General features: G+C 47.6%; 10 protein-coding genes across 10 annotated transcripts; 4 read left to right on the forward strand and 6 right to left on the reverse strand.

Moving 5' to 3' along the window:
- Window positions 1–316: 316 nt before the first annotated feature.
- Window positions 317–2,043, forward strand: FMAN_06308 (uncharacterized protein; the record flags this gene model as incomplete). The annotated part of the gene is made up of 2 exons (XM_041826928.1): window positions 317–519; window positions 564–2,043. 2 exons carry the CDS (start codon window positions 317–319, stop codon window positions 2,041–2,043), a joined length of 1,683 nt encoding a protein of 560 aa, XP_041677942.1.
- A 124-nt stretch (window positions 2,044–2,167) lies between these two features.
- On the reverse strand, window positions 2,168–3,100 carry FMAN_06307 (uncharacterized protein; the record flags this gene model as incomplete). Its single annotated transcript, XM_041826929.1, has 1 exon — window positions 2,168–3,100. The coding sequence occupies one exon, from the start codon at window positions 3,098–3,100 to the stop codon at window positions 2,168–2,170; it is 933 nt and encodes a 310-aa protein (XP_041677943.1).
- Window positions 3,101–5,174: 2,074 nt separating this feature from the next.
- Window positions 5,175–6,491, reverse strand: FMAN_06306 (uncharacterized protein; the record flags this gene model as incomplete). Its single annotated transcript, XM_041826930.1, has 1 exon — window positions 5,175–6,491. One exon carries the CDS (start codon window positions 6,489–6,491, stop codon window positions 5,175–5,177), a length of 1,317 nt encoding a protein of 438 aa, XP_041677944.1.
- Window positions 6,492–8,439: 1,948 nt separating this feature from the next.
- Window positions 8,440–8,718, reverse strand: FMAN_06305 (uncharacterized protein; the record flags this gene model as incomplete). The annotated part of the gene is made up of 1 exon (XM_041826932.1): window positions 8,440–8,718. One exon carries the CDS (start codon window positions 8,716–8,718, stop codon window positions 8,440–8,442), a length of 279 nt encoding a protein of 92 aa, XP_041677945.1.
- A 2,236-nt stretch (window positions 8,719–10,954) lies between these two features.
- On the reverse strand, window positions 10,955–11,538 carry FMAN_06304 (uncharacterized protein; the record flags this gene model as incomplete). The annotated part of the gene is made up of 2 exons (XM_041826933.1): window positions 10,955–11,197; window positions 11,251–11,538. 2 exons carry the CDS (start codon window positions 11,536–11,538, stop codon window positions 10,955–10,957), a joined length of 531 nt encoding a protein of 176 aa, XP_041677946.1.
- A 1,315-nt stretch (window positions 11,539–12,853) lies between these two features.
- FMAN_06303 (uncharacterized protein) lies at window positions 12,854–13,670 on the reverse strand (the record flags this gene model as incomplete). The annotated part of the gene is made up of 2 exons (XM_041826934.1): window positions 12,854–13,507; window positions 13,560–13,670. The coding sequence occupies 2 exons, from the start codon at window positions 13,668–13,670 to the stop codon at window positions 12,854–12,856; spliced, it is 765 nt and encodes a 254-aa protein (XP_041677947.1).
- Window positions 13,671–14,613: 943 nt separating this feature from the next.
- Window positions 14,614–15,679, forward strand: FMAN_06302 (uncharacterized protein; the record flags this gene model as incomplete). Its single annotated transcript, XM_041826935.1, has 3 exons — window positions 14,614–14,656; window positions 14,711–15,285; window positions 15,332–15,679. 3 exons carry the CDS (start codon window positions 14,614–14,616, stop codon window positions 15,677–15,679), a joined length of 966 nt encoding a protein of 321 aa, XP_041677948.1.
- Window positions 15,680–15,925: 246 nt separating this feature from the next.
- Window positions 15,926–16,239, reverse strand: FMAN_06301 (putative putative protein; the record flags this gene model as incomplete). The annotated part of the gene is made up of 3 exons (XM_041826936.1): window positions 15,926–15,967; window positions 16,024–16,153; window positions 16,202–16,239. The coding sequence occupies 3 exons, from the start codon at window positions 16,237–16,239 to the stop codon at window positions 15,926–15,928; spliced, it is 210 nt and encodes a 69-aa protein (XP_041677949.1).
- Window positions 16,240–17,464: 1,225 nt separating this feature from the next.
- Window positions 17,465–18,443, forward strand: FMAN_06300 (uncharacterized protein; the record flags this gene model as incomplete). Its single annotated transcript, XM_041826937.1, has 2 exons — window positions 17,465–17,745; window positions 17,798–18,443. The coding sequence occupies 2 exons, from the start codon at window positions 17,465–17,467 to the stop codon at window positions 18,441–18,443; spliced, it is 927 nt and encodes a 308-aa protein (XP_041677950.1).
- A 1,334-nt stretch (window positions 18,444–19,777) lies between these two features.
- On the forward strand, window positions 19,778–21,361 carry FMAN_06299 (uncharacterized protein; the record flags this gene model as incomplete). The annotated part of the gene is made up of 1 exon (XM_041826938.1): window positions 19,778–21,361. The coding sequence occupies one exon, from the start codon at window positions 19,778–19,780 to the stop codon at window positions 21,359–21,361; it is 1,584 nt and encodes a 527-aa protein (XP_041677951.1).
- Window positions 21,362–21,431: the final 70 nt, after the last annotated feature.

The following is a 21,431-nucleotide window of genomic DNA, read 5'->3' on the forward strand; positions in this document are numbered from 1 at the left end:
CTCAGGGCATCAACGGTAAATCGGCCCTATGGCTTGAACTCAATGCCTTCCTTGCATGGCGCGGCTTATCGAGCCAATGATCTCACGTCGTGGCTGCTTTTGGGTATACTACTGTCTGCTTCGTCATTGGCCTGGTAGTCTTACTCGATCTAGATCGTTTTGAGCAGATCGTAGGGTTACAACCTTGTGCGACGCCCGCATGCTGAACTCTCTGCCCACGTACAACGTAGGTTAACTTAAACCCAGAGCTCGCCGTCTTTCCCCTCTTCTCCTCAATTGCATACACCCAAACTAATTTTACTGTTACTTTTCAATCATGAAGACTACCAATCGCCCTGATGAATGGAAGATCGAGCAAGGTCTCTCCGGTGCAGTTCTTCCCGTGCTGGACCAAACCGGACCAAAGACTGTAGCTCTGAATCCCCAGGTCTTTGGAGATCTCACCAAAGATGAAGAGGCTATCAAGTCGGTCGGTGACCGTAAGAAGCTTTTCACTCGTGAACGCAAGGGTTGGGTTGGGTAAGACTCTTCTCAAGTGTACCATGCCAAGCTGACTTGTGAAGCTTCGTTGAGTGGGAGAATTACCCGGACAAGAAAGCTGCTGCGCACAAGATCTTGACGTCACAGACATTTCCCCCCAACCCTGAGTTTCAACTTGGCCCTATTCCGGGTACCAACCCTGTTCTTCCCGGTACGCACTGGAAGATGTGGCATCATGCCATCGGCGGTGAACTCACCAGCGTACCTGAAGATTCATGGGCTACTGTTCTCAAGGAGAAACATCCTGATATGCTGCACCTTTTGCAATTCCCTTACAATGGCGAGCCGCCTAAGCGCTTAGTCACCGACAAGGAGTTCACCCCCAATTCCCTTCACTTTGTGAGAAACCATGGCGGAATTCCCATCATCAACAAAGAAGACTTTAGCTTCCTCATGGATGGTCTCGTCGCAAACCCTAAATCCTTCACACTGGATGAACTCATGGACGAGTCAAAGTTCCCCCGTATGTCAAAGAACGTCACAATCCAGTGTTCTGGAACTCGTCGTATTGAACAGATTCTCAAATACCCTGGCCAAGGTGATGAAGTTCCTCAAGCACCCTGGGCTGAAGGAGCAATTGGCACTGCCAACTACGTTGGTATCAGCCTCAAGAAGGTTATCAAGGCTTGTGGTGGCTTGATCGATGGCGCTAAGCACCTGGAGTTCTACGGTGCTGATACCTACTTCAAGGATGATAAGACGATGAATTATCTCGTCAGTGTTCCTTGGTCCAAGGTCAAAGCCAATGAAGTTATGCTAGCCTGGGAGATGAACGGTGAAGAACTCCCCAAAATCCATGGATATCCTCTTCGAATCGTGGTGTTTGGCTACATTGGCGCACGCAGCGTCAAGTGGCTATACCGCATCAAGGCTATCAAAGAGCCGTCAAGAGCGCCTGTCCAAAGCCAGGAGTACCTATACTTCCCTCAGCAGGTTGGCAAGCACAACTTCAAACTCACAGATGGTATTCAGATCCAGGAGATGCCCGTCAGTTCTGCCATCATGTCACCCTGGACAAAGCAAGTTGTCATCCACAATGGCAAAATTCGCTGCAAGGGCTGGGCTTACTCTGGTGGCGGACGTTGGCCCGAGCGAGTTGAACTCTCCAACGATGGTGGCTTCAACTGGTACACCGTTCCACTTGAGAAACTCTCCAAGAAGCGGAAGTGGACCTGGCGTACCTGGGAGTTTGAGCTTCCATGTGACGTCGAGGGTTGGGTTGAGATTGTCTGTCGCTGCTGGGACAACTCCCTCAACACTCAGCCACCTGATGTCCGAACGGCTTGGAACTGGGGTCTTCACGTTACTAGCTCGTGCCATAGGATTTCTATTTATAGCGTCAACAAGACGAAGGAGAGGACCAAGGCTCGCTTGGATGAGTTTGAGAAGAAGGGTATTCCATTTGGTCCGATTACGGTTCCATTGGCATTCCCTTCGCAGAGTTGGGATGATTACGATAAGTTCTGGAAGGAGCATGATCCTCGTGATGCATACGATGAGTAAGAGAGAGGGCATATTAATTCATGAAAGTTGCGCGAACAAGATTGTCAGCTCGAGAACTAGGCTAGTTGATTGTAATGTTTATCAACGCAACGCATCCCATAGTCAATTCCTGTCTTAAAATCACCTAGTCACTCTTCTTCCTAACAAGCAGCAAGACACCAGTCATATCACCCGTAAGCATCTCCTTGCCTTTCTCGACGCCTGCATCACCGAGGATCTTCTCAATCCTTCTTCTGATTTGCCGAACAACATCATTCTCCGTCCCGACTGCTTCAGGATGGGCTTCGCGCCATCTGGTGACAGGACTAGCGGTTCCAAGAACCATCTCAACCATATCCAAACTAACGGGCGGCGAATGCTCAAAGAACATCGTCTCAGAATCTGGACCGGTACACCATTCTTTGCGTACGAATGAGCCCCGGTCAAACACCGAGACAGGCGGATCAAGAGTCCAAGGCAACGGTAGGTCACGGTACAGATCACGCCCCATGAGATTGCCGGGCAGCATATAGTCTTGGACCAAGTTATCAAGGTCGTCAATAACCTCCTGCACGGCTTCGTGAGCCGGCATTGACGGATCGACTCGGACCCCAGCAGCTGTCCATAGAGCCACAGTACCTCCAGGTCTGAGGGTCTTGGCAGCTTGCTCCCAAAACCGAGGCATGTCAAACCAATGGGCACAAGTGGCCCCAGTGATCACGTCGACGCTGCCATCAGGAATGGGGTCGGCAAGTTCAGATCCCAGAGACTCAGCTGAAGAGGCCTCGAACTTGACATTTTCGAGTGTGGTGATAGATCGCGCAGTGCTGATCATTCCCTCTGAGGGATCAAGTCCATAGGCAGTCTTGAAGTGCGGGGCAAGGCTGCGAGTAGCTGTTCCTGGCCCGCAGCCAACATCGATGAGGGTATCGAAGCGGCCAGACCCTTCTTTATGGAAATTTATAATTGTATCGTACAGCTTGGGATTATAGTTCCGACGATGTTCAGCGTAAGTGGCGCCTTGCTGGGCGCTATATGCCCGGAAGGTCGGGTCAGATGGCTGTTGCGTCTGGCTCATGAGGAAGAATGATATGGGTTCAGAGGTTATTACGAAGGTTTATGTCGATGTGACTTATTTTTTTTTTGCAAAGGTCTCTATCAAGGACGGTTTATATAGCGAGGTGAATCACCTAATCCTAGTCCGTACGGTCAATTATATAGATGCCGTATCCGATGAGTCGGTGGCTCAAATGCCCCGTGCTTACGCGTGCTGTAATCTCAACATCCAATAACGTATCAGCAAATGCAAAGTCAGCAAGAACATCTTTTCAACAAATGCTACGAGTGGTTGGATCATACTAAAAATGGAGTCATTCAAGAGGCTGTCGTCGAAATGCATACCGAATTAGGCAAAGCGACCTTGGGCTCTTCACCTTCGGATTTTGCAATTCACTTAAAGCCCCTTTTTGACTGGAGGCATATACCCTGACTCCTGTCAATCTCTAGTCAGATTGAACCTTCCATGCACTATATGCCTCCTCAAGTTATCTATCGCCGAGTGACTCATCTTTAGTTCTCCCCGACTTTCCAAAGGATCACAGCCCTCAAAGACAAGATCCTCATGGATGAGCTGGCGAGCCATAAGTGACCGTTTCATGGCTGGAGTAACAATGCTAACGTTCTTAATTATGTCCTACATGTTATATATTACTAGTAATGGCTCCCGACTGACATCTAACCGTTCTTGAGAGTCACGTTTGCGCCATGTAACGCGTGTTATATATACAAATTGGACGGGCCTCGAGGTATAGTGTCCCAGTTATGCGCTAGATGTGTTATTTGTTGTTGAGACTTGTACCTGAGAGCTAATATCACCGAGAAAGCTGAGCCCTTTTCGGTCAAAAGAACCCGACTACTCTAGCCATGTAATGTCCTCACACTTGATCCTATATTGTCATGGCCCCAGGACACGGTCAGGGTCGAATAACCGCGACATTTGAACGGGATGGAAGAATCTTCCTTAATCTTCATTTCTATATAAAGTAGCCAAATACAACAAGGTGGTCTTTACGATGGATTTTATTTAAATTTTATCGATGCTGACCCGATATCAGGAGTAGTGACCGAGGAGTGACTCTTTCAAAGGTCGCCATCAAGTATCTCACAATGAAGACAGTATTCTGCTCTGATTATCTTTTGCTCTGAATGCAATTCGGATATCTGTTTGTTACATATTACGAGAAAAGATTGCATGATCCTTTTCGCTTTTGAATGTCGAAACTAAGACAAATAGGACATTAACCAGTTGGGATGTGGCAACGCTCATCTAGTCCTATGAGACGGCTGCTATACCTGGAAGCGTAAAAAGAGAAGCCCTGTGCTTCAATTTGTTATTTGATTTCTACTGATAGCTAAATCGCGTGCTTGGATACATGTTCATCATGCGATTCCTTATCTACCGAACGAGTCAGCTTCTATATCGAGTGACTCCCGAAGTCGTTGATGCGATATCGCTGATGTGCCGGTAGCGAGCCGGAAGAAGCTCTGTACTTAGCTGACTTGAACGACGACGAATAAGAAAGAAACTTGGCTTTTGTTGAAAAGCATGTCCTGATGTATAGATATCGGCTGTTGCTGAGTATTTCTCTGTTAGTTAATGCTATCCAAAATTAATAAATCGAGCATGCGTTGCTATTGACAGCATCGAAGGAATGTCGGCGAAAATGACACTTTTGCCGAAGCGAGTCTCGCCGAGAATCGGATCGACGCATTTAGAAAAAAGGGGAGCTCATCGGCCCTGTTTCACAGAAGCGTAAGACCGTGCAAATCCCTGCGATTACGATCCAAGGATCGTAAAATCTCGTCCGATAAAGGGAAAATCTTTGCTAGTTCAATCCTTGTTCCCTGCTATCGATGCACGATTTTGACATCGAACCTTCTGGCCCGGTGGGAATCGAAGTGGTATTTACACCAAGTTGGACGACATGTTTGAGAATGACAATTAACGACAATTATTCTAATCCCGGTAGGATCCTATTTATGAGCGCTGTTGCTCTGAATCCCTTTTATGTCCTTTTGTCTAAGCCTATATCCCATGGTATCTCTAATAGTACAAACGAATCCAAACCGTTACTCCCAGCTCTAAATAATGTCTAGTGATCATCTGCATCCTCGTCCTTTCCTGGATACATGATATCTCGTACAAAAACAGCTCTCATATTAAATGAGAAGACAATTACAAATGTGATCACAAGAATGACAGTCATGCCGCTCGCAGCCCAGAGAATGCCTTCACACTTGAATTCGTTGCCAATGGAGATGGTAGCAAGTGTGAAGCCAGTGTTGGGGAAGACCATCGGCCACCAACCGAGATGGAAGAACTTTGGTGGGGATGACACCACTGCGACAACAGCGATAAGGAACCACCACATGCTCAGTGCCCAGAGGAATACGGCGCAGAGCAGAGCTACTGTGCGGACAGTGTCGACGTTGAGAGCCAGGTTGTCAGCTCCAGAAATGGTCTTGGGGAGTGCATTGGCCATGCCGATAAGGGCCAAGGCTGTAAAGGCTGGCGGGCCGACATTCATGAAGAGTCCGGTTCGGTGTTCTCGATTGGGAAGACCAGATTGCATGAGTCGACCGATCATGTGAGCGTACATCATCATGGAGACACAGAAGCCCAGGCCTTGACAAGTCAGGCCAGCGAAGATGATTGGAAGAGGATTGAGGTGGCTCTGAGTGTCCAAGATGACAGTTGCTACGGTACCAGCCAACATGACTGGGAAGATAGGCAGCAACCAACCTGGCATCATTGTTTGCAAGTTGAAGCTATGTCCTGCAAAGAGGTACGAATATTGCCAGACAGCTAAGATGAATGTGACAACAACATAGATCCAAAAGATGGTCTCAGTTGCCCAAACATATGAGGGGTCGTCTTTGGGAATGACATATCGCTGGGTGCTAGTGATGAGTGAAGCGATAGCCAGGAAGAAAGTTGGGAAGAGGAATGCCTCTCGATGATGCGTAACAGATTTTGTCAAGTCGCCGGGGTTGAACAGAAATCGACATATCATACCGATACAGCAGAGCGTAAAGATGAGAAGATTGATGCTGTAAAGCACAGTACCGATGATTCTCAAGCCGGGGAATTGATGAGGTTGTACGTGAATGAGCAATGCCAAACCGCCTGCACTCATGGGCAGTGTGAACCAAGCCCAGGTAAAATGATGCAAGCGTTGTCTGAGGGACAATTGTTGTTGTGAAGGCTCTTCGTCGATGCTGTCATCTTGACTGCCCTTCTCAAGTTGTGAGGGATCAGCTTTCGTCGCCGATTTCGCTGTATGATGATTCAGAAATGCCTTGGGATCGTGTTCAGCCGGTGGCGAAGGAATAGATAAATCGACCGAATTTCGGCGCGTGGGGGTATTTGAGTCGGTCCAAGGGACTTCGAGGTCTCGGAGGCGATCCATTTTGCGTTGGTGTTGTGAACGATAGTGTAAATGCTTTAATAAGCCGTAGCGAGCGCTGATGGTGAATTCATTGAAGAATGTTCTGATGAAGCAATTCGGAAATGAAAGTAGCGCAGTGCAGTATTTATAGACCCTAAGAAAAGATAAAGTCCATGGAGATGCCATTTTTGCAAAACGCTGCTAGTCGGCTCACTGTGGTCCTCGCCTAAAGGGGGCCATTACGAAGATTGCGAATCATGACATGGACCAGAATCTCGTGATGAGACCGTGATGGAAGATTCTAAACCCTGCATAACAGTGGGCCATGGCGCTGGAACTGCCGTGGCATTGAGGCTCATTCCAGGGGGTTACCCACTGTATTTCTAGCGGCCGGGTTTTAATGGCATGGATGGGCTGCCCACTAACGTGACGCTGAGGCTACGCGGATTCTGGCCCGGTGCGCCGGCGCCGGTTCCAAATGGTCGGTGTCATACTTTTAGTTTGGGACTAGGGGGGAGATAAGGCCGAGCCTCAAGATGTTGGTCGCCAAGCAGGTTTTGTTCGCCACGGGGGTCTGGCCTGTACTGATAAGAACGCTGGTGAGGCCTCTTATGAGTCCATAATCATGAACAAGTGTCAATACTGCCTGATATACGATACGAGGCATGGCCTACTTGTCTGACCATACAAAATGCTATCCAGATAACGTTGCGAGGACGCTGTCAGTCTCACCACGGTCAACGTTCAGAGTGGAGTGCTTCTGACCGAAGCTCGGCGGTCATTCCGTTTCGCCGCCCAACGGCCAAGGATTAGAACAAACCCAACCCAAGGGTTAAAATTAGCTGCCGGGCACCATCGGGACCATTTTGAGCCTCAAACGCCCAATTACACCATTTCTCTGCCCTTTGATGTATAGAGATAAAGGTTTTCGGACGATACCAGCCCAATGCCAAGAACACAGTGGAGTTCCATTAAGCATTTCGTCGATCTAATCAGTGATGGAGCCCAGGCTAGCCGGGTTCATCATTCAGCTGCGTTTCTGCTATCATTCAGGAGGTTTCACTTGCGCTGCTTTGACGTGAAAATTCTGTTCACCCCTTAAAATGCACAAGGGCCCTTGTTGGCAGACGTTGATATCTTGCTAATCGTCATTCCACGTGCAAAAATTGCACGCGTCTGTGGACGTTATCTCTACGTGCACTGATCAATGCAATCAATCAACGAGTCAAGCTCCCTTGCACATCGGATAAAAACGGAGAGCTCCTTCATTTTTATCTTTATCCCATTTATATACGAGCTTCTTGATGTTTAAAGATTATTCACTAGCAATGACGAGTGTATATAGATCGTTAGTATAGTAGGTGGTATTATTTATTTATCTTGAAATAGAAGTATCCAATTAATTATACAGTAGAATGCGAATTTCTTGCATCTCTATTATCATTTAAGAAGACTGATTTCTACCGATATCTTAGACCAACATAAGTGATCATATCTTCTTCTCTAAGCTTTAGTAGGTATTAGATTATGTATAAATCTACAATTTACCCACATGTTGCAGTTTATCAGACCTGGAGATAGCCGTGCAATTTATACTTTTCTATCAACTTGCCATTTAAACAGCAGCAATTGTATTAGCTTGATCTAGCTACTGAACTATCTAGCAGGTAATAAATTTTATATCATCTAGACACGCTTGCAGTTATCATCACGCAGCAGGAACTCATCGCAGGGTAGTTATTCCTTTACTGTAAAAGTGAAGACAAACTATATCCACTGGTGTAGCCTATGGCAATCTCACAGTTCGCAAACCATTTAATATTGAGCTCAAACAATGTTATAGCTTCCATAGGTAATAAAGCGGCCATAGCAAAAGTTTGCTCCTATATTGTCTGAGCCAGTTGAACAGGTTTTACCTGTGTATAACCCGACTGTATACCGCCAACGAAGCTCTGATTAGTTTTTGTGATCAAATGGAACTACACGGAGAGTACTTGCCTGCATTATCATCGTTGATGTAAGAAATGTAAACGGACTTGACGGCCTTGTCCGTGGGAAATGTGTGACATTTGCCGGTATCCTCAGAATAAAGGTTGAATTCACCCATGCTTTCGGCGGTAGTGCAGTTATCATCGCCGAAAATTTCAAAATGGGCGAGAGATGCTTCTTCACGAGGAGAAATCAGTCCAGCAGTGGCGTGTGACATAAAGGTCATGGCAGAAGCCAGGAAGAGAATAGAGGACTGCATATTTGCTAATGTTTGAAGGTTTAGTGCAAGCGAGTAACAAGGCGATTGTTATACGATGGTCAGAGATAGTAAAGACAAAGGATGGAGCGCTGATGATATTTATGCTCTTATGAATGCATCTGGGGTCAACAAGTAGGGTCAATATTAGTAACTAGACCAACCACGTCTGCAATATCAGCTGAGGAGTAGATTAAGTTCCTAACACAGTTAGACATAATTCAAATGGTTCTTATCCAATTACATCAAGCAAAATCCGATGTCAGCTCGTATAAACTTAGGTGTGTCGATCATTGCATATATCGAGCCGTCCTAGCCGTCTTACCAACAATAATGGTTTATGTCTCACCAGCGATCGCAAGGCAGCTGACAGCGGGAATTTAAATTTAGCATTTCATGACATCAAAACGCTTTAAGTCAATGGCTGTCCTCGTATAGACGACGATCAAAGTGATGTATCATAGCAAGCTGTCTACAAGAATCGATAAATCAAGACAAGAACTAAAGATAGATATAGATGATATTGGCGTTAGTCTAGTCCTTGTTGAGCAGTACTTTCGTAGTATGAGCTCTATTTGTCAGTATTTGATTCATTCAACTGGCCCTTTCATATTAGGAAAACGATTTGATACGTTTGTGGTTTTATATATCAGGCATTGCAGTATACTATTCAACTTATGGGCCAGGTTGGTTACTTGCAGTTGAGACTAGTGGCCAAGAGCTTATCACCACAGAGATCTTAGTGTTTTGTACCATTCTATCTATCAGCTTTAATTGCACAATAGCTTCTTCGACTAAATGAATTTAGACATGCCTGTAGAAATATTCAAGTACCGTCTCGATTGAGGGGCCGAGATCATTCAGTTGAATTGGTCTAAGCATTTGATAGGTCGACGCGTCCCATGGCTGAGGTCTGGTTGCTTTTGAATATGAAGCCGGATATGGACGGCAGCAGAATGATGATGTGAGTTCCTTGTCTACCATCACCATATTCATCATGATATCGACTCAAAATCTCGGTAGCTTCCAACTAGGAATTTTTAATTGTCTGATGCGATTGAGTCGCTCCGGCGTCATAGGAGTACCCTTCAGGTACTCCACCTGGATGTCACTGCCAGAAGTCGCGATATCAGACGGGCCAAGCCAGGTATAATCATGAGGGACTTTACAGCACTTCAACATCTCTGGATCAGTACTATTCTACTATGTCCCTCCGCTCCGAGGTCAGACAGACCGGCTGATGCGGAAACATTTGTGGATTTCCTTCCTCGCTCTATCGTTTCACTCGAAATCTATCGCGAGCCTACATGTTCCACGAACGACGTTGTGCAAAGACTCGCGGCCGCGAAGCGTGAGAAGTTCCCCTTTCCGAAAAAGGTTGTCTGCAGACCAAAGAACAGAGGAAGCCTCGGCCAAGCATTTGAAGTGGAAGGTGTCAGTTTCAGTACCAAGATATACAGTTTGTCTCTCGTGAAAGGCTATCTTCAAGGGCCAAATACAGATAGTCGCCTTGAGTTTCCAGATTGGGACAGCGACGAAGAGCTGCGGCAAGGTAAAGAATAAAGAGGCCAGGACTGGGTTGAAGCTTTGCTGCGTTCATTCTGGGTGTATATTGTCATCAGGATTCCTACTTTCGTGATCCTATTCCATCCATTGACAACAGCCATATCTCGTCGCCAAACAATATGTGCCTTTGAGTACGGTCTATGCTGCTCGTGTTGGGCTTGGGCACCAAGGTACAGCTTAGGGGTCGTTCACAATCCACGGAAGCATTTGGCATTAAGCAACGATCACGAGTTTACCACATAGCATTAGCATGTGTCCCCTCCGTTACAAGTCATGTTTCTTCTTGCAAGTTCAACTAATAGCATTATGGCTTCATTACTAGGCCGTCACAACCCGACGTCAGTATGATTGCTCTGAAACATCAACGTCATTGCCTGCAGAGGCGAAGGATGCAAGCGGCCGACAATCGCAATGTCAGCGGCAAACAGTCATGAGCATCTTTTATCGTCCATTAAAGCAATCATTGGTTTTAAGAAAGTATTATTCGAGGTAGCATTCTAATTAGGTACTTGACATTCAGAAGTTTGACCCATGCGTTACTCATGGCCAGCAAGGGCTACCATTCCTCTAGTCAATCATGATGGGGTATCGATGTTGCGATGATGAAGACCGCGACAATATTTTGTGTTTTTCGGAGTAGCATGTGGCGTGGAGGACTCGAGGTTGTGATGTCTTAGGCGGGAACAGTCATGCCCTCGTTGGCCTTGTAGCCCTCAGCTGGGGCCGATGTGTGAGCCTCGCGGTACTCGGCCTCCTTGTCTTGCTGGATGAGATCGCAGCAAGCACAGCAGCATGCAGTGGCGAGGTCGACGAGACAGCTGCCCTGAAGGTTGTGCTTCTCGCGGAGGTTAGCGCGCTGGAGAGCGAGAGGGATCCAGTGAAGAGCGAAGCAGGAGGAACCCCAGAAGAGGAGACACTGATGACAGCAGATGTTAGTAACAGTTAGAGGGAGGAGCATAGAGAACATACAGAGGTGTTGATGGGCTCGTATCCTTGAAGGTTACCGTTCTTTCGGAGACGGTGATGGGTCTTGCCAAAGGTCACGCAAGGGACGCAGCAGGTGATCGCGCAAAGGCTGACAGGGCTGAAGCAGCCGAAGAAGCTGTTCTGCCAAGGTTGAGAAGACTCGGGCGACTTGGAGTTCACATGCTCGCTAGGACGGGCGAGGACATCATTAAATCGGTCCTTCCATTCATTGAGATCGTTGTGATCAACTGGGCCATTGTTGTAAGCGTTGGTTTGAGCTGGGGTAGACATATTGATGGTATGAAAGTACTGTAGAGATAGATGAAAGAGTGACGAGAAATGGTTTGGAATGTAGAAGATGGGAAACGGTGAAGGAGAGTGATGAACAAGACCATGTGAAACGGAAGGCGGATTCCTCGCCTACTTATCACTTCCCATTCCATACCCCAGGTCCCCCACCGTCACTTCCTCTTTTTTTCACGGCGACCCAAAAGTGGCTGAAAGGCCTGAAAATGCCTGATAATGCTAGCGTGCATCAAGGCGTTCTGATCACCATTCTGGCAGATTACAGTTTTGACACGGGGCGTGTGACAGCCAATCAGGAACAGCGGCCAGAGCAATCATGCGGAGAGGTTGTTCAGCCCTGTGGTAGGCTGGAAACATTTGATTCGGCAGTTGGGCTAGTAGGGGCGCCACCAATTTGGGTCTGAAATTGAGCGTTGGGAGCTAATGCATGGTGCTGCAAGCCTTCGACCTCAGGGCGCTGGTTGTTTTGTGACGGAGAGATAAGAAGCTCCTTTTCATTGCGGAGATGTAACCCATTCACTTGCTTCTCTACATAACGGTGTTATTGTCAGAGTGAGAGTCCTTCTGGAGGCCTAGAGGGACATGCTCCCCAGGCTCCAGGCGCACAACGAATGCCATTTCATTCCAGGCAGAGGAGCATGTTTCCTCGGCACTTAGCCTTAACCCAAAGCCGATCGTAAAACCACAGAATTAAATGAAATTTGGCCCACTCACCTGACACGCACTACAGAGCGAGCGCTCTTATTCCGCTGCGGCTGAGAGTCGGCCATTGCCTAATGGGGTCTGAGCACTGTAGGTCAATTACTGCGAATGGCTTGGACTGAAAGGTAAGGCCAAGTGAGTCATCGCTATCGAGCTCTTGGTAGCAAAAGCTTTTTTTCTTTTGTGCCTGGCTCCCTTATTGGTTCTGTTAACGGATAAGTCGGAGGCCGTTGATAATTACGAGGTTTGGTTGGAGGTTTCATGGAGACGGGATGCCTGACGAGGCGGAATCTCCACTGCAGGGATGGTTATCATTCCGGAAGCCGGCAAGATCTGAAAGATAACGGGTTTGTCTTCTTATCGTACATCAATCTATTTATATCGCTTCAACAAAATTCAAGGCCAAAGAAATATCATAGCTAATAATTTTCAGCTCACTACATGGAAAAGTTAACAATTATTAACAGCACATGCATCTACCACATAGACATGTTCACGCTGGAGAAGGAATAAAATGTTAAAGTCTAGCTCTCTATAATCTATTCTCAAAGCAAGTACCTATGCAGCAATATCTTAGTACGTAAGATCCTCCGGTCATCTAAGGCATGTTGATACCTCCATCAACAGGAATGACCTGCCCAGTAATGAAGCTCGAGGCAGGACCAGCGATAAAAGAGACGACATCAGCAATCTCCTTGGGCTCGCCCTCCCTTGCAATGGACTGGCGAGATTTCAGTATATCACCAATGGGATTGCCTTCCATGCTCATATCAGTGGCAACAGGTCCCGGCGAAACCACATTGATAGTGATTCCCTTGCCAGCAAGCTCACCCGCCATAGCAGTGGACATGTAATGCAAAGCAGCCTTGGACGAGCCATACACTGTCAGGGGGGTAATACCCAGCTTTCCAGCGATGCTACCGATGTTGACGATACGTCCTCCAGTAGGCATGTGAGGAACTGCTGCTTGGATGAGGAGGAATGGTCCCCGAACGTTGGCGTGGAATATCTTATCCCAAGACTCAGTCTCGATGGCTGCGATCTCGGGGTGTCCGAATGCGATGCCTGCATTATTGATAACGATATCGATGGTCTTGGTGTTGAGGCCTTCTAGAGCTGCCCGAACGAGATCTGTACCGAAAGACCCAGATGATGCATCAGCTTTTGCGGCGATGGCTTGCACACCGAGTTCCTTGATCTGAGCAACGACTTTCTCGGCGGGCTCAGCGCTGGTTGCATAGTGGACAACGATCTGCAAGCAGTCAGTAAGTTTGGTTCGGAGTGAGGATCGAGTAGGTACTCACGTTGGCTCCATGCTTTGCGAGGGCCAAAGCAGTAGCAGCACCGATGCCGTTGAGCTTAGAGGAACCAGTGACGATGGCAGTCTTGCCGGCGAGGTACTTTTCAGAGCTCATGGTGAATATTTTGAGTTTTTGTGAGGTGACTGAAATAATTGAATGTTGTAGAAGTGATGAAGTTGTTGAATTGAACTGTGATGATGAGAAATTCTCTTGTCCTGGCGATTGGCCGCTTCTTATAATCGTGAACAAACTCCTATTTCGTCCAACACTGCAACGATATGGTTCTTCCGTCAACTATCAAGCATCCGAATCCAATTCTGTAACAACCCAAGGTTACTAATTGGTGCATTCTACGTCATGTCCACAGAATCCAACACAAATTCACGATCTCAAAATCCTCTCGCACTAAAATCCGTAATCTATCCGACCACCTGCAGCAGCTCAAACTGCGCACCATTCCCAAAAAGGAGTTTGCTCAGCCTGCTAGGGCTGAAGACATTGGTCGACGGAGGAATTGAATAACGCGACCGAGTTGCGCGTCACTCAGAGTCTGAAGACCCCTGCGCGCGAGGGGATCCATCAGCTATTACTAACGCACTCTCTACGATGCCGAGTGCCGAGTTACAAAGCGTCGTGCGCTAGTGGCTTAGAAATTGCTGTGATAAGGGATTGGTGAGATCGATATCTGTGGGACTTTGGATGACTGAACCTTTTTACCTTTGAGGGATTGTTTTGCTGGCGTGGTGGTTATTGCGTCACTGGCGATATGGCGATATGGTGCTTGGAATGTGTTTTGGTGCATTTGTAAATGCGGCGCGGGTGGATTGGCTGAACAATGTTAACGTTACTGATATCGTGAGAGTCAGATCACATTGGATGATGATTCGAGGAAGCAAAACTCTGCTTACGTGCGTCTATCTATATAACATCAATAAACTGCTTCTTCAAGTATATCAACCATTTCAGATATAACTCTTGTTGTCCAACAATCATCCTTTCATATCGATACTATCATCAACCACTCAATCAACAACTTTCTCAACTTTATATCATCACAATGCCTTCAATAATTGTCTTCGGTGCCTCTGGCTTCGTGGGCGGTATGTCAACTATTCTCAGGCTTCGTACTATCCGTACTAACTGCATGTTCTCAGCTCCTTACATAAAAGCCCTCAAGCAGGCCCATCCAGACTGGCCCGTCACAGCCTACGTCCGCAGTCCCCAATCTGAGTCCCAGCTCAATGCAGACCGTGTCATAGTCGGCGACTTCTCCGACTTTGAAAAGGTCAAGGCAGCCACCGCAGAGCACGACATCGCCGTCAACGCTGGAAACTCATTTACAGCTGATCCAGTCGCTGCTATCATCGCTGGTCAGAAGTCCCGTGGTACCAAGGGTAAAGTCATTCACATCAGCGGTGGAGGAAATTTTATCGATTTTGGAACTTCAGGAAGCTTCAACCCTGATAGTAAGATTTGGAATGACGCGAATGAGGATGATATCAAGGCTATTCATAAGGAGATGTTCAATGGACAGTCTGATACACGTGTTCTTGAGGCTGGGAATGGAGATGATCGTATCGACACTTACATCGTTTGTCCCTCTGTTGTCTATGGTGGCGCAAGTATTTCGTCGCCTATTCTGGGCGTGGGATATAAGCTTATTACTGGCAACGCCAAGCCTCTGGGTTACGTCCCCTACGTCGGCGAGGGAACAGCCGTGTTGAGCACAGTACGTACTTCTCTTCTATATCCGTCACCTATACTAACTCCTGTAGTGTCACATTCTGGACCTCGTCGACTTCCTCGTCAAAATCTCCGACGTTGCAGCCCGAGGCCCCGCCAATGGTTCCCCATACAGCCGTTTCTATATGCTGGAAACTAGCCGAGTTGCATGGAAGGATCTTGCTACTGAGCTTGCCAAGATGATGCATGCGCGAGGCATCTTCCCGAGCCCTGCGCCCAAGAGTGTTGAGTTTGAACAGGCTGGTGAGGGAGAAGTCAAGTATCTCGTTGGCTCGAACATGCTCATGAAGGGCGAACGTGCTGCTACGATGGGTTTCAAGCCGAAGCATCCTAGTATTCTGACACAGATTCACGAGGATCTGAAAGAATTGCCTATCTAAACCGCCTGCACCATGTCGGCTCGACGCAGCTAGAGCCTATGTTGTCATGTCGAGATAGTTTTCCTCCATTGAATAGATCCTTTTTGCATCACCGGACTGAGATTGGATTCAATGTTGATGATAATTCTTCATGATATTGTCATTATGTCGTGATATATTAACCAAACCCAGAACGCCATTCTAGCCTGTATTCCGATGTCTATACCGTGCCCGCAGTATGCTAATCGTACTTTGAAGACTCCCAGTCTAAGCCTCTAACCAAAGTTCTTGAATAACAGTTTTCATAGTCTATCCAAAACATTAGAACAGATGACTCATAAACATGGTAGAAAGGTGACTCATACCTGCTCACTTTGTGCGTTGTTGTATTGACTGAATTTTCTGTCGAATGTCCGTGATTGTGTCTTCAATTGTGTTCGGACGCATCCGCCCACTACAGTGGCGCTGCCAACTGTTAAGAGAAGAGGGACGATCCTGGTGTTGTCAATATGGGAAGACTTGGTGGGCTTTTTTGGGGCTTACTTTTGACCAGTGGGCATGACTCTGAGAACTGGTTGCATTTTGGTATTGTGAAGATGTGAATGTCTTGGTAGCGAGAGTCGAAATTACAGTGAACTTTAGTGCAGTGCAGTTCAATCAGCAGTAATTAATGAGCTTGAGAGTGATGATATCCAAATCGAGAATGATTGCTCGTTCATTATATACCATATCTTGTCACCCAAAAATGCCCCCGTATCTTGCATTATCGATAACAGTCCATCGCGTGGTGAGAGCGGCGTTTCGAGGCCGTCTGGTGGTCCGATGATTCCTCGTCTGGAACCCCTGGTCGGGTGCTTCCGGGGCGTCAATCAAGCGGTGCAATCGGGCCATGAGGAGATCTGAGTTGGAATACAGTGGGCGAACATGAGATGCGCATGTAATAATGAAACAAGGGCTATTATTAAATATAGGTGATTAAGTTTCTGCGTATCAAATCTTGCAGTTCATACGCGTTTTTACGTGTTTCTTCAGTATCGGGAATTATTGGTCAGGCCATTCAATGTGTCAAGAGCCTCAAAGGTGAAACAGGTTGCCTGGACAGCACACATTATTACTGATACAGATGATCACCTTTTCTAATCTTGCTCATCTACGGTGAGGCTCAAATAATGGCATGTAGATCATCCATTCCAGCGGAGTTCGCCATGGATTAAATTTTCAGGTACGGTACCACAAACCATCTGATGCTTGGCCTCGGCGGATCCCGATTCCGCCCTTTCATCGCCAGGGGATGATAAACCTGAACCGCGGTATCCGATCCCAGATCGCTCATCAGGCAATCTCTAAAAGATTCACCGGCTTTTCTCATTCTTCACCTTGATAAGGCCCGATTGTGTCTTGAAACTTCAATTGCTTAATTTTTTGGAATCGCTGACGAGGAATGTTTCACTTCCTTGATTCTCGGTTCAGCGTGTTTCTGGTGATGGGAAATGGTCTGTGTCTCTGGCCATTTTGCTCAGTGTTCTCGGGATAAAAATTGAATGTTACAGCCACGGAGAATCCTACTCTTTTGGGAAATTCCATGATTTCTGGATAGCTTCATTTTTGGTATTCACTGATAGAGAATTGAATTGCTGTTGGGCTTGGCTGCTTGCTCCAGCCACCCAACCACGCAAGCTTGTGACGTCATGCCAAGTTCTCATCTCGACGATATCAACCCTTGACTAAACCCCTCTCTATCATGGAGAATCTTCAATACCCTTCCCAATCGTGTATCCCCTCACTCCGATATATTACACAATCACCATGGCGTGGAAAGACCATCTCAAGCGTCTCAAGAATGAGTTCGAGAATCTAGTCGGTGAGCCGCAAGCTCAGAATCAACAACAACATCCCCCACCGCCTGGACCTCCTCCACCTCAGCAACCCATCGGCGGCCAGCAGCAGGGCCACGTCTACTGGCAGCCTCAGTTCCGCCCTGATGTCCCCGTCACACAAGAGTGGGATGCAAAGATCGGAAACGGCCCGGATGGCTGGGGTAATCAGGAATTACAGTACTACACCGCCGATCAACAAAATGCCTTCCAGTATGTCCAAGTCTAGCTATATCAAGAAGCTACTTTTTATCTAACTAAACAGCACTCCTGATGGAAAATTGGTACTGAGAGCTGTTGCGAATAATTCTTCTGAGGACCATGAGAAGCGGTATACCTCTGCTCGCTTGGTGAGTCGGCAGACCCTCTCGCGCGATCAGGGCGTCCTCACCGCCTGGATCACTTCACCCTGCGCGACGGGTATCTGGCCTGCATTCTGGCTTCTTCCCCAGGAGCCTTTTTCGTGGCCTACAGATGGTGAGGTGGACATTGCGGAGACGTGGAATGGAGATCTTGAGAATCACTCTTGTCTGCACTGGGGTCATCACCATGAACCTCACAAACATCGTGTTCTCGGCACTAAGATCCCCGACATGCAGCATCGCCCCGTCAGGTATGACTTTGCATGGCTCCAGTCGGGTGGACAGCCTGGTCAGGGTAGAATGATCTGGTATATTGATGGCAGGCCTGTGATGAAGGGAGATATACCCGAGGGTACGAGGCCAATGAGGGAGATGACTATTCTTCTCAACGTTGCTATGGGAGGTAATGTTTGCGGCGGTAAGACCCCTGCAGATGGATACTACGATATGGTCGTGCATAGTCTGTATATGGGAAGCGAGCCGGAATATGGTGGCTGGCATCGATTCGAGAATGATTGGGCTGCCTCGCCGATGGGAAATACCTACTGAGTCTGAAAAATCAGACGAAGGATTACAACATTCGATCTTGCCTGAACTTTTCGAGAAAGCTAGCCTCCTTTGAATATCCCTAAGGTCCATCAGCAGATGTCAGATGTTGATGTACTCAGATTATGCCAGATCCGATCAGAACATAACTCAGATGGATATGTCGGATGATCTTGATGATAGAGATCGTCGGGATTCGGGAAGTTCTAAAAATACGTCACGATAGGCGATAATGCTGATAAGATACGATAAGCTGATAAGATTTGATAAAGCAGTGATAAGATAAGGTGTCTCCAAAGGAAGGACAAACTCCGACAGAACAGTATTGCAATGCGACCATCTGGATCTACCTTTAAATCATATTATTATGATTAGTGCAGTGTCTTGAGTTAATTGTTCAATTGCTTTGACCGTGGACTCTTGATTTCTCATATCACCGAGTTGTGAAATAACAGCTTCTGGTTGCTCACTAAAGTTTGCCAACCCCTTAACAAGGGCTCGCGTTGTACAACTTGGAGCAATATCTTTACAACGGCCGCCACCAACGACGTCTGGCTACGGTCTCAAACTCTGCAGTGAATCAAGTTACGATCGTGTTCTAACAAGCGTTTTCTAGATTCTGCCACGCGTTTATGTTATCATATCATTTGATATGGAATCTTCTCTCGTAGTACCCTATACTCGAGCAACTCCAGTCGATGAGTAATAGAAATTACCCCGCACAATAATGTCGTATCAGAACCCCAGACTGCATTGGGGTCAACCCGGACTCCAAGGAGAACTTGATCCACTTCACGATTTGGAGCTCAGGCACTCAAGAACAAGAGTGACGACGATGAATGCCTCGTAGAAGAGGAGTCTGTGTCGTCTTGACTCGAATTCCTATAGTGTAATTGAATCAGAGTGACACACTGTTCTTGAGCTCCGACTTCGCATCGCGTGATCACTATCTCATCCATCGGTTTACCTCCCAATTCACCTCCATCATGCTTTTTACACCATAATCCCATTTGGAAACCACAGCCGACACTTCAAACCCTCAGACCAACCATCAGATAAGACCCTCGCCACCAACCACGTTCCAGATTCGGCGCCCAGACCAGTCGGGGAAATAAGTCAACACCCTATCTCCGCGCCCAAGACCTCAAATCTGCGGAGAGATTAGATTGGAGAAACGCGTTTAAACTGCTTTTGGAAGGAACATGCGACAGGCTAAACCGTAGCCTCGGGTCTGGGGCTTGATAAACCATGACTTAAGATCTCGCCCCTTCTCCTGCTATTTGTCTCTCCCATCATCTTTTTCCTTGCACTGAGATTGTTGGAGGACCATTTTCAATATGAGTGAAAGTACTTCAAAGGCGGACTTTACCGCTAAGAGAGATGACGATATCCACGATGCGGCCAAATCTATCACCAATAACGAGGTCCCCATCAACGCCTCCGGCCACGTCCAAGAACTCCCCCAGAACTTCAACCTCCTCTCCCTAGCAGGCGTAGGCCTTGTCGTCGGCAATGTCTGGCCCGCCATTGGCGGATCCATCCTCGTCGCCATCTTCAACGGCGGCCCGCCAGGCGTTCTCTACGAGTTCATCGTGGTGTCCATGTTCTACTGGACAGTCGCTGCGAGCGTTGCGGAGCTAGCCAGTGCGATCCCTTCATCTGCCGGTGTGTATCACTGGGCTTCTGTCACGCCTGGGCCCAAGTGGGGGAGGGTCATTGGGTTCTTTGCGGGATGGTGGAATTATCTTGCTTGGGTTCTTGGATGTGCTAGCATGTCGGCTATTCTTGGGAATACGCTTGTTCAGATGTATGCTTTGAACCACCCGGGTTTCGTGGCTGAGTCGTGGCATGTGTTTATCGCGTATATCATCACGACGTGGTTATCGTGTGCGGCTGTTTGTCTCTGGAACAGTGCTATGCCGGGGCTGAACAAGTTTGGTGTATTCATCATCTTGGCGGGTTTCATCATCACCGTCATTACTGTTACTGTCATGCCTGGAAGAGGAGGTCGTCCGCCACATGCTAGCTCGGCGTTTGTCTGGAAGGATTGGACTGCCGATATTGGATATCCGGATGGTTTTGTCTTTGTTGCTGGTATGCTCAACGGAGCGTACAGTGTTGGATCGGTTCACGCGACAACTCAGCTTGCAGAGGAGATCCCTGACCCCAGCCGAAATGTCCCCATCGCCATCTTGTTCCAGGTCGTGACTGGTTTCGTTACTGGTCTTTGCTATCTTATTGCGATAATGTACGCAATCAACGACTACGACGCTCTCTTTGAATCCGCATATCCCATCGCCGAGATCTATCGCCAAGCTACCGGCTCCGCAGCTGGTGCTACAGGACTGCTATCATTGGTTATGATCTGCATTGCCTTGACTGTCGTTGGACTGTACATCACCTGCGGTCGAACGCTCTGGGCTCTCGCTCGTGATGGCGCGACTCCTTTCCCTGGAGTGCTAGGCCATGTCCAGGAGTCTCTCGACATGCCTCTCTGGTCCACCATCGTCACAGCTGTTCTTGTCTCAGTCCTTGGCGCCATCTATGTCGGCAGCACAACAGCCTTCAATGCATTCGTCGGAACCTTTATTCTGCTCTGCAGCTGTTCATTCTTGGCATGCATTCTGCCAAATCTCCTCAGTGGACGAAAGAGCATCGCTTATGGGCCCTTCAGGATGCATGGCATCTGGGGATTTATTATCAACGGCATCGCATGTGCTTATCTTCTTATCTGGAGCGTTATCTACTGCTTCCCTTATGCTTTGCCTACAAGTGCGGCGAGCATGAACTATACTTGCGTTATTTGGGGAGGATTGACTTTCTTGGTTAGTCTTTGGTGGTTCGGAAGCGCAAGAAAAGGATACCAGGGCCCTACGACGACTGGAAGTGTTGTCCCAGGGATGGTTATCGATGCAGCCTGATCTGTTGTTGATATGCAGTAGCTGAGCCTAATCGTACGTTTGCATTCTGTCTCACTTGTACATAGTCCAA

This window comes from Fusarium mangiferae (assembly GCF_900044065.1).
Source record: "Fusarium mangiferae strain MRC7560 genome assembly, contig: FMAN_scaffold002, whole genome shotgun sequence".
Classification (NCBI taxonomy): Eukaryota; Fungi; Ascomycota; class Sordariomycetes; order Hypocreales; family Nectriaceae; genus Fusarium; species Fusarium mangiferae.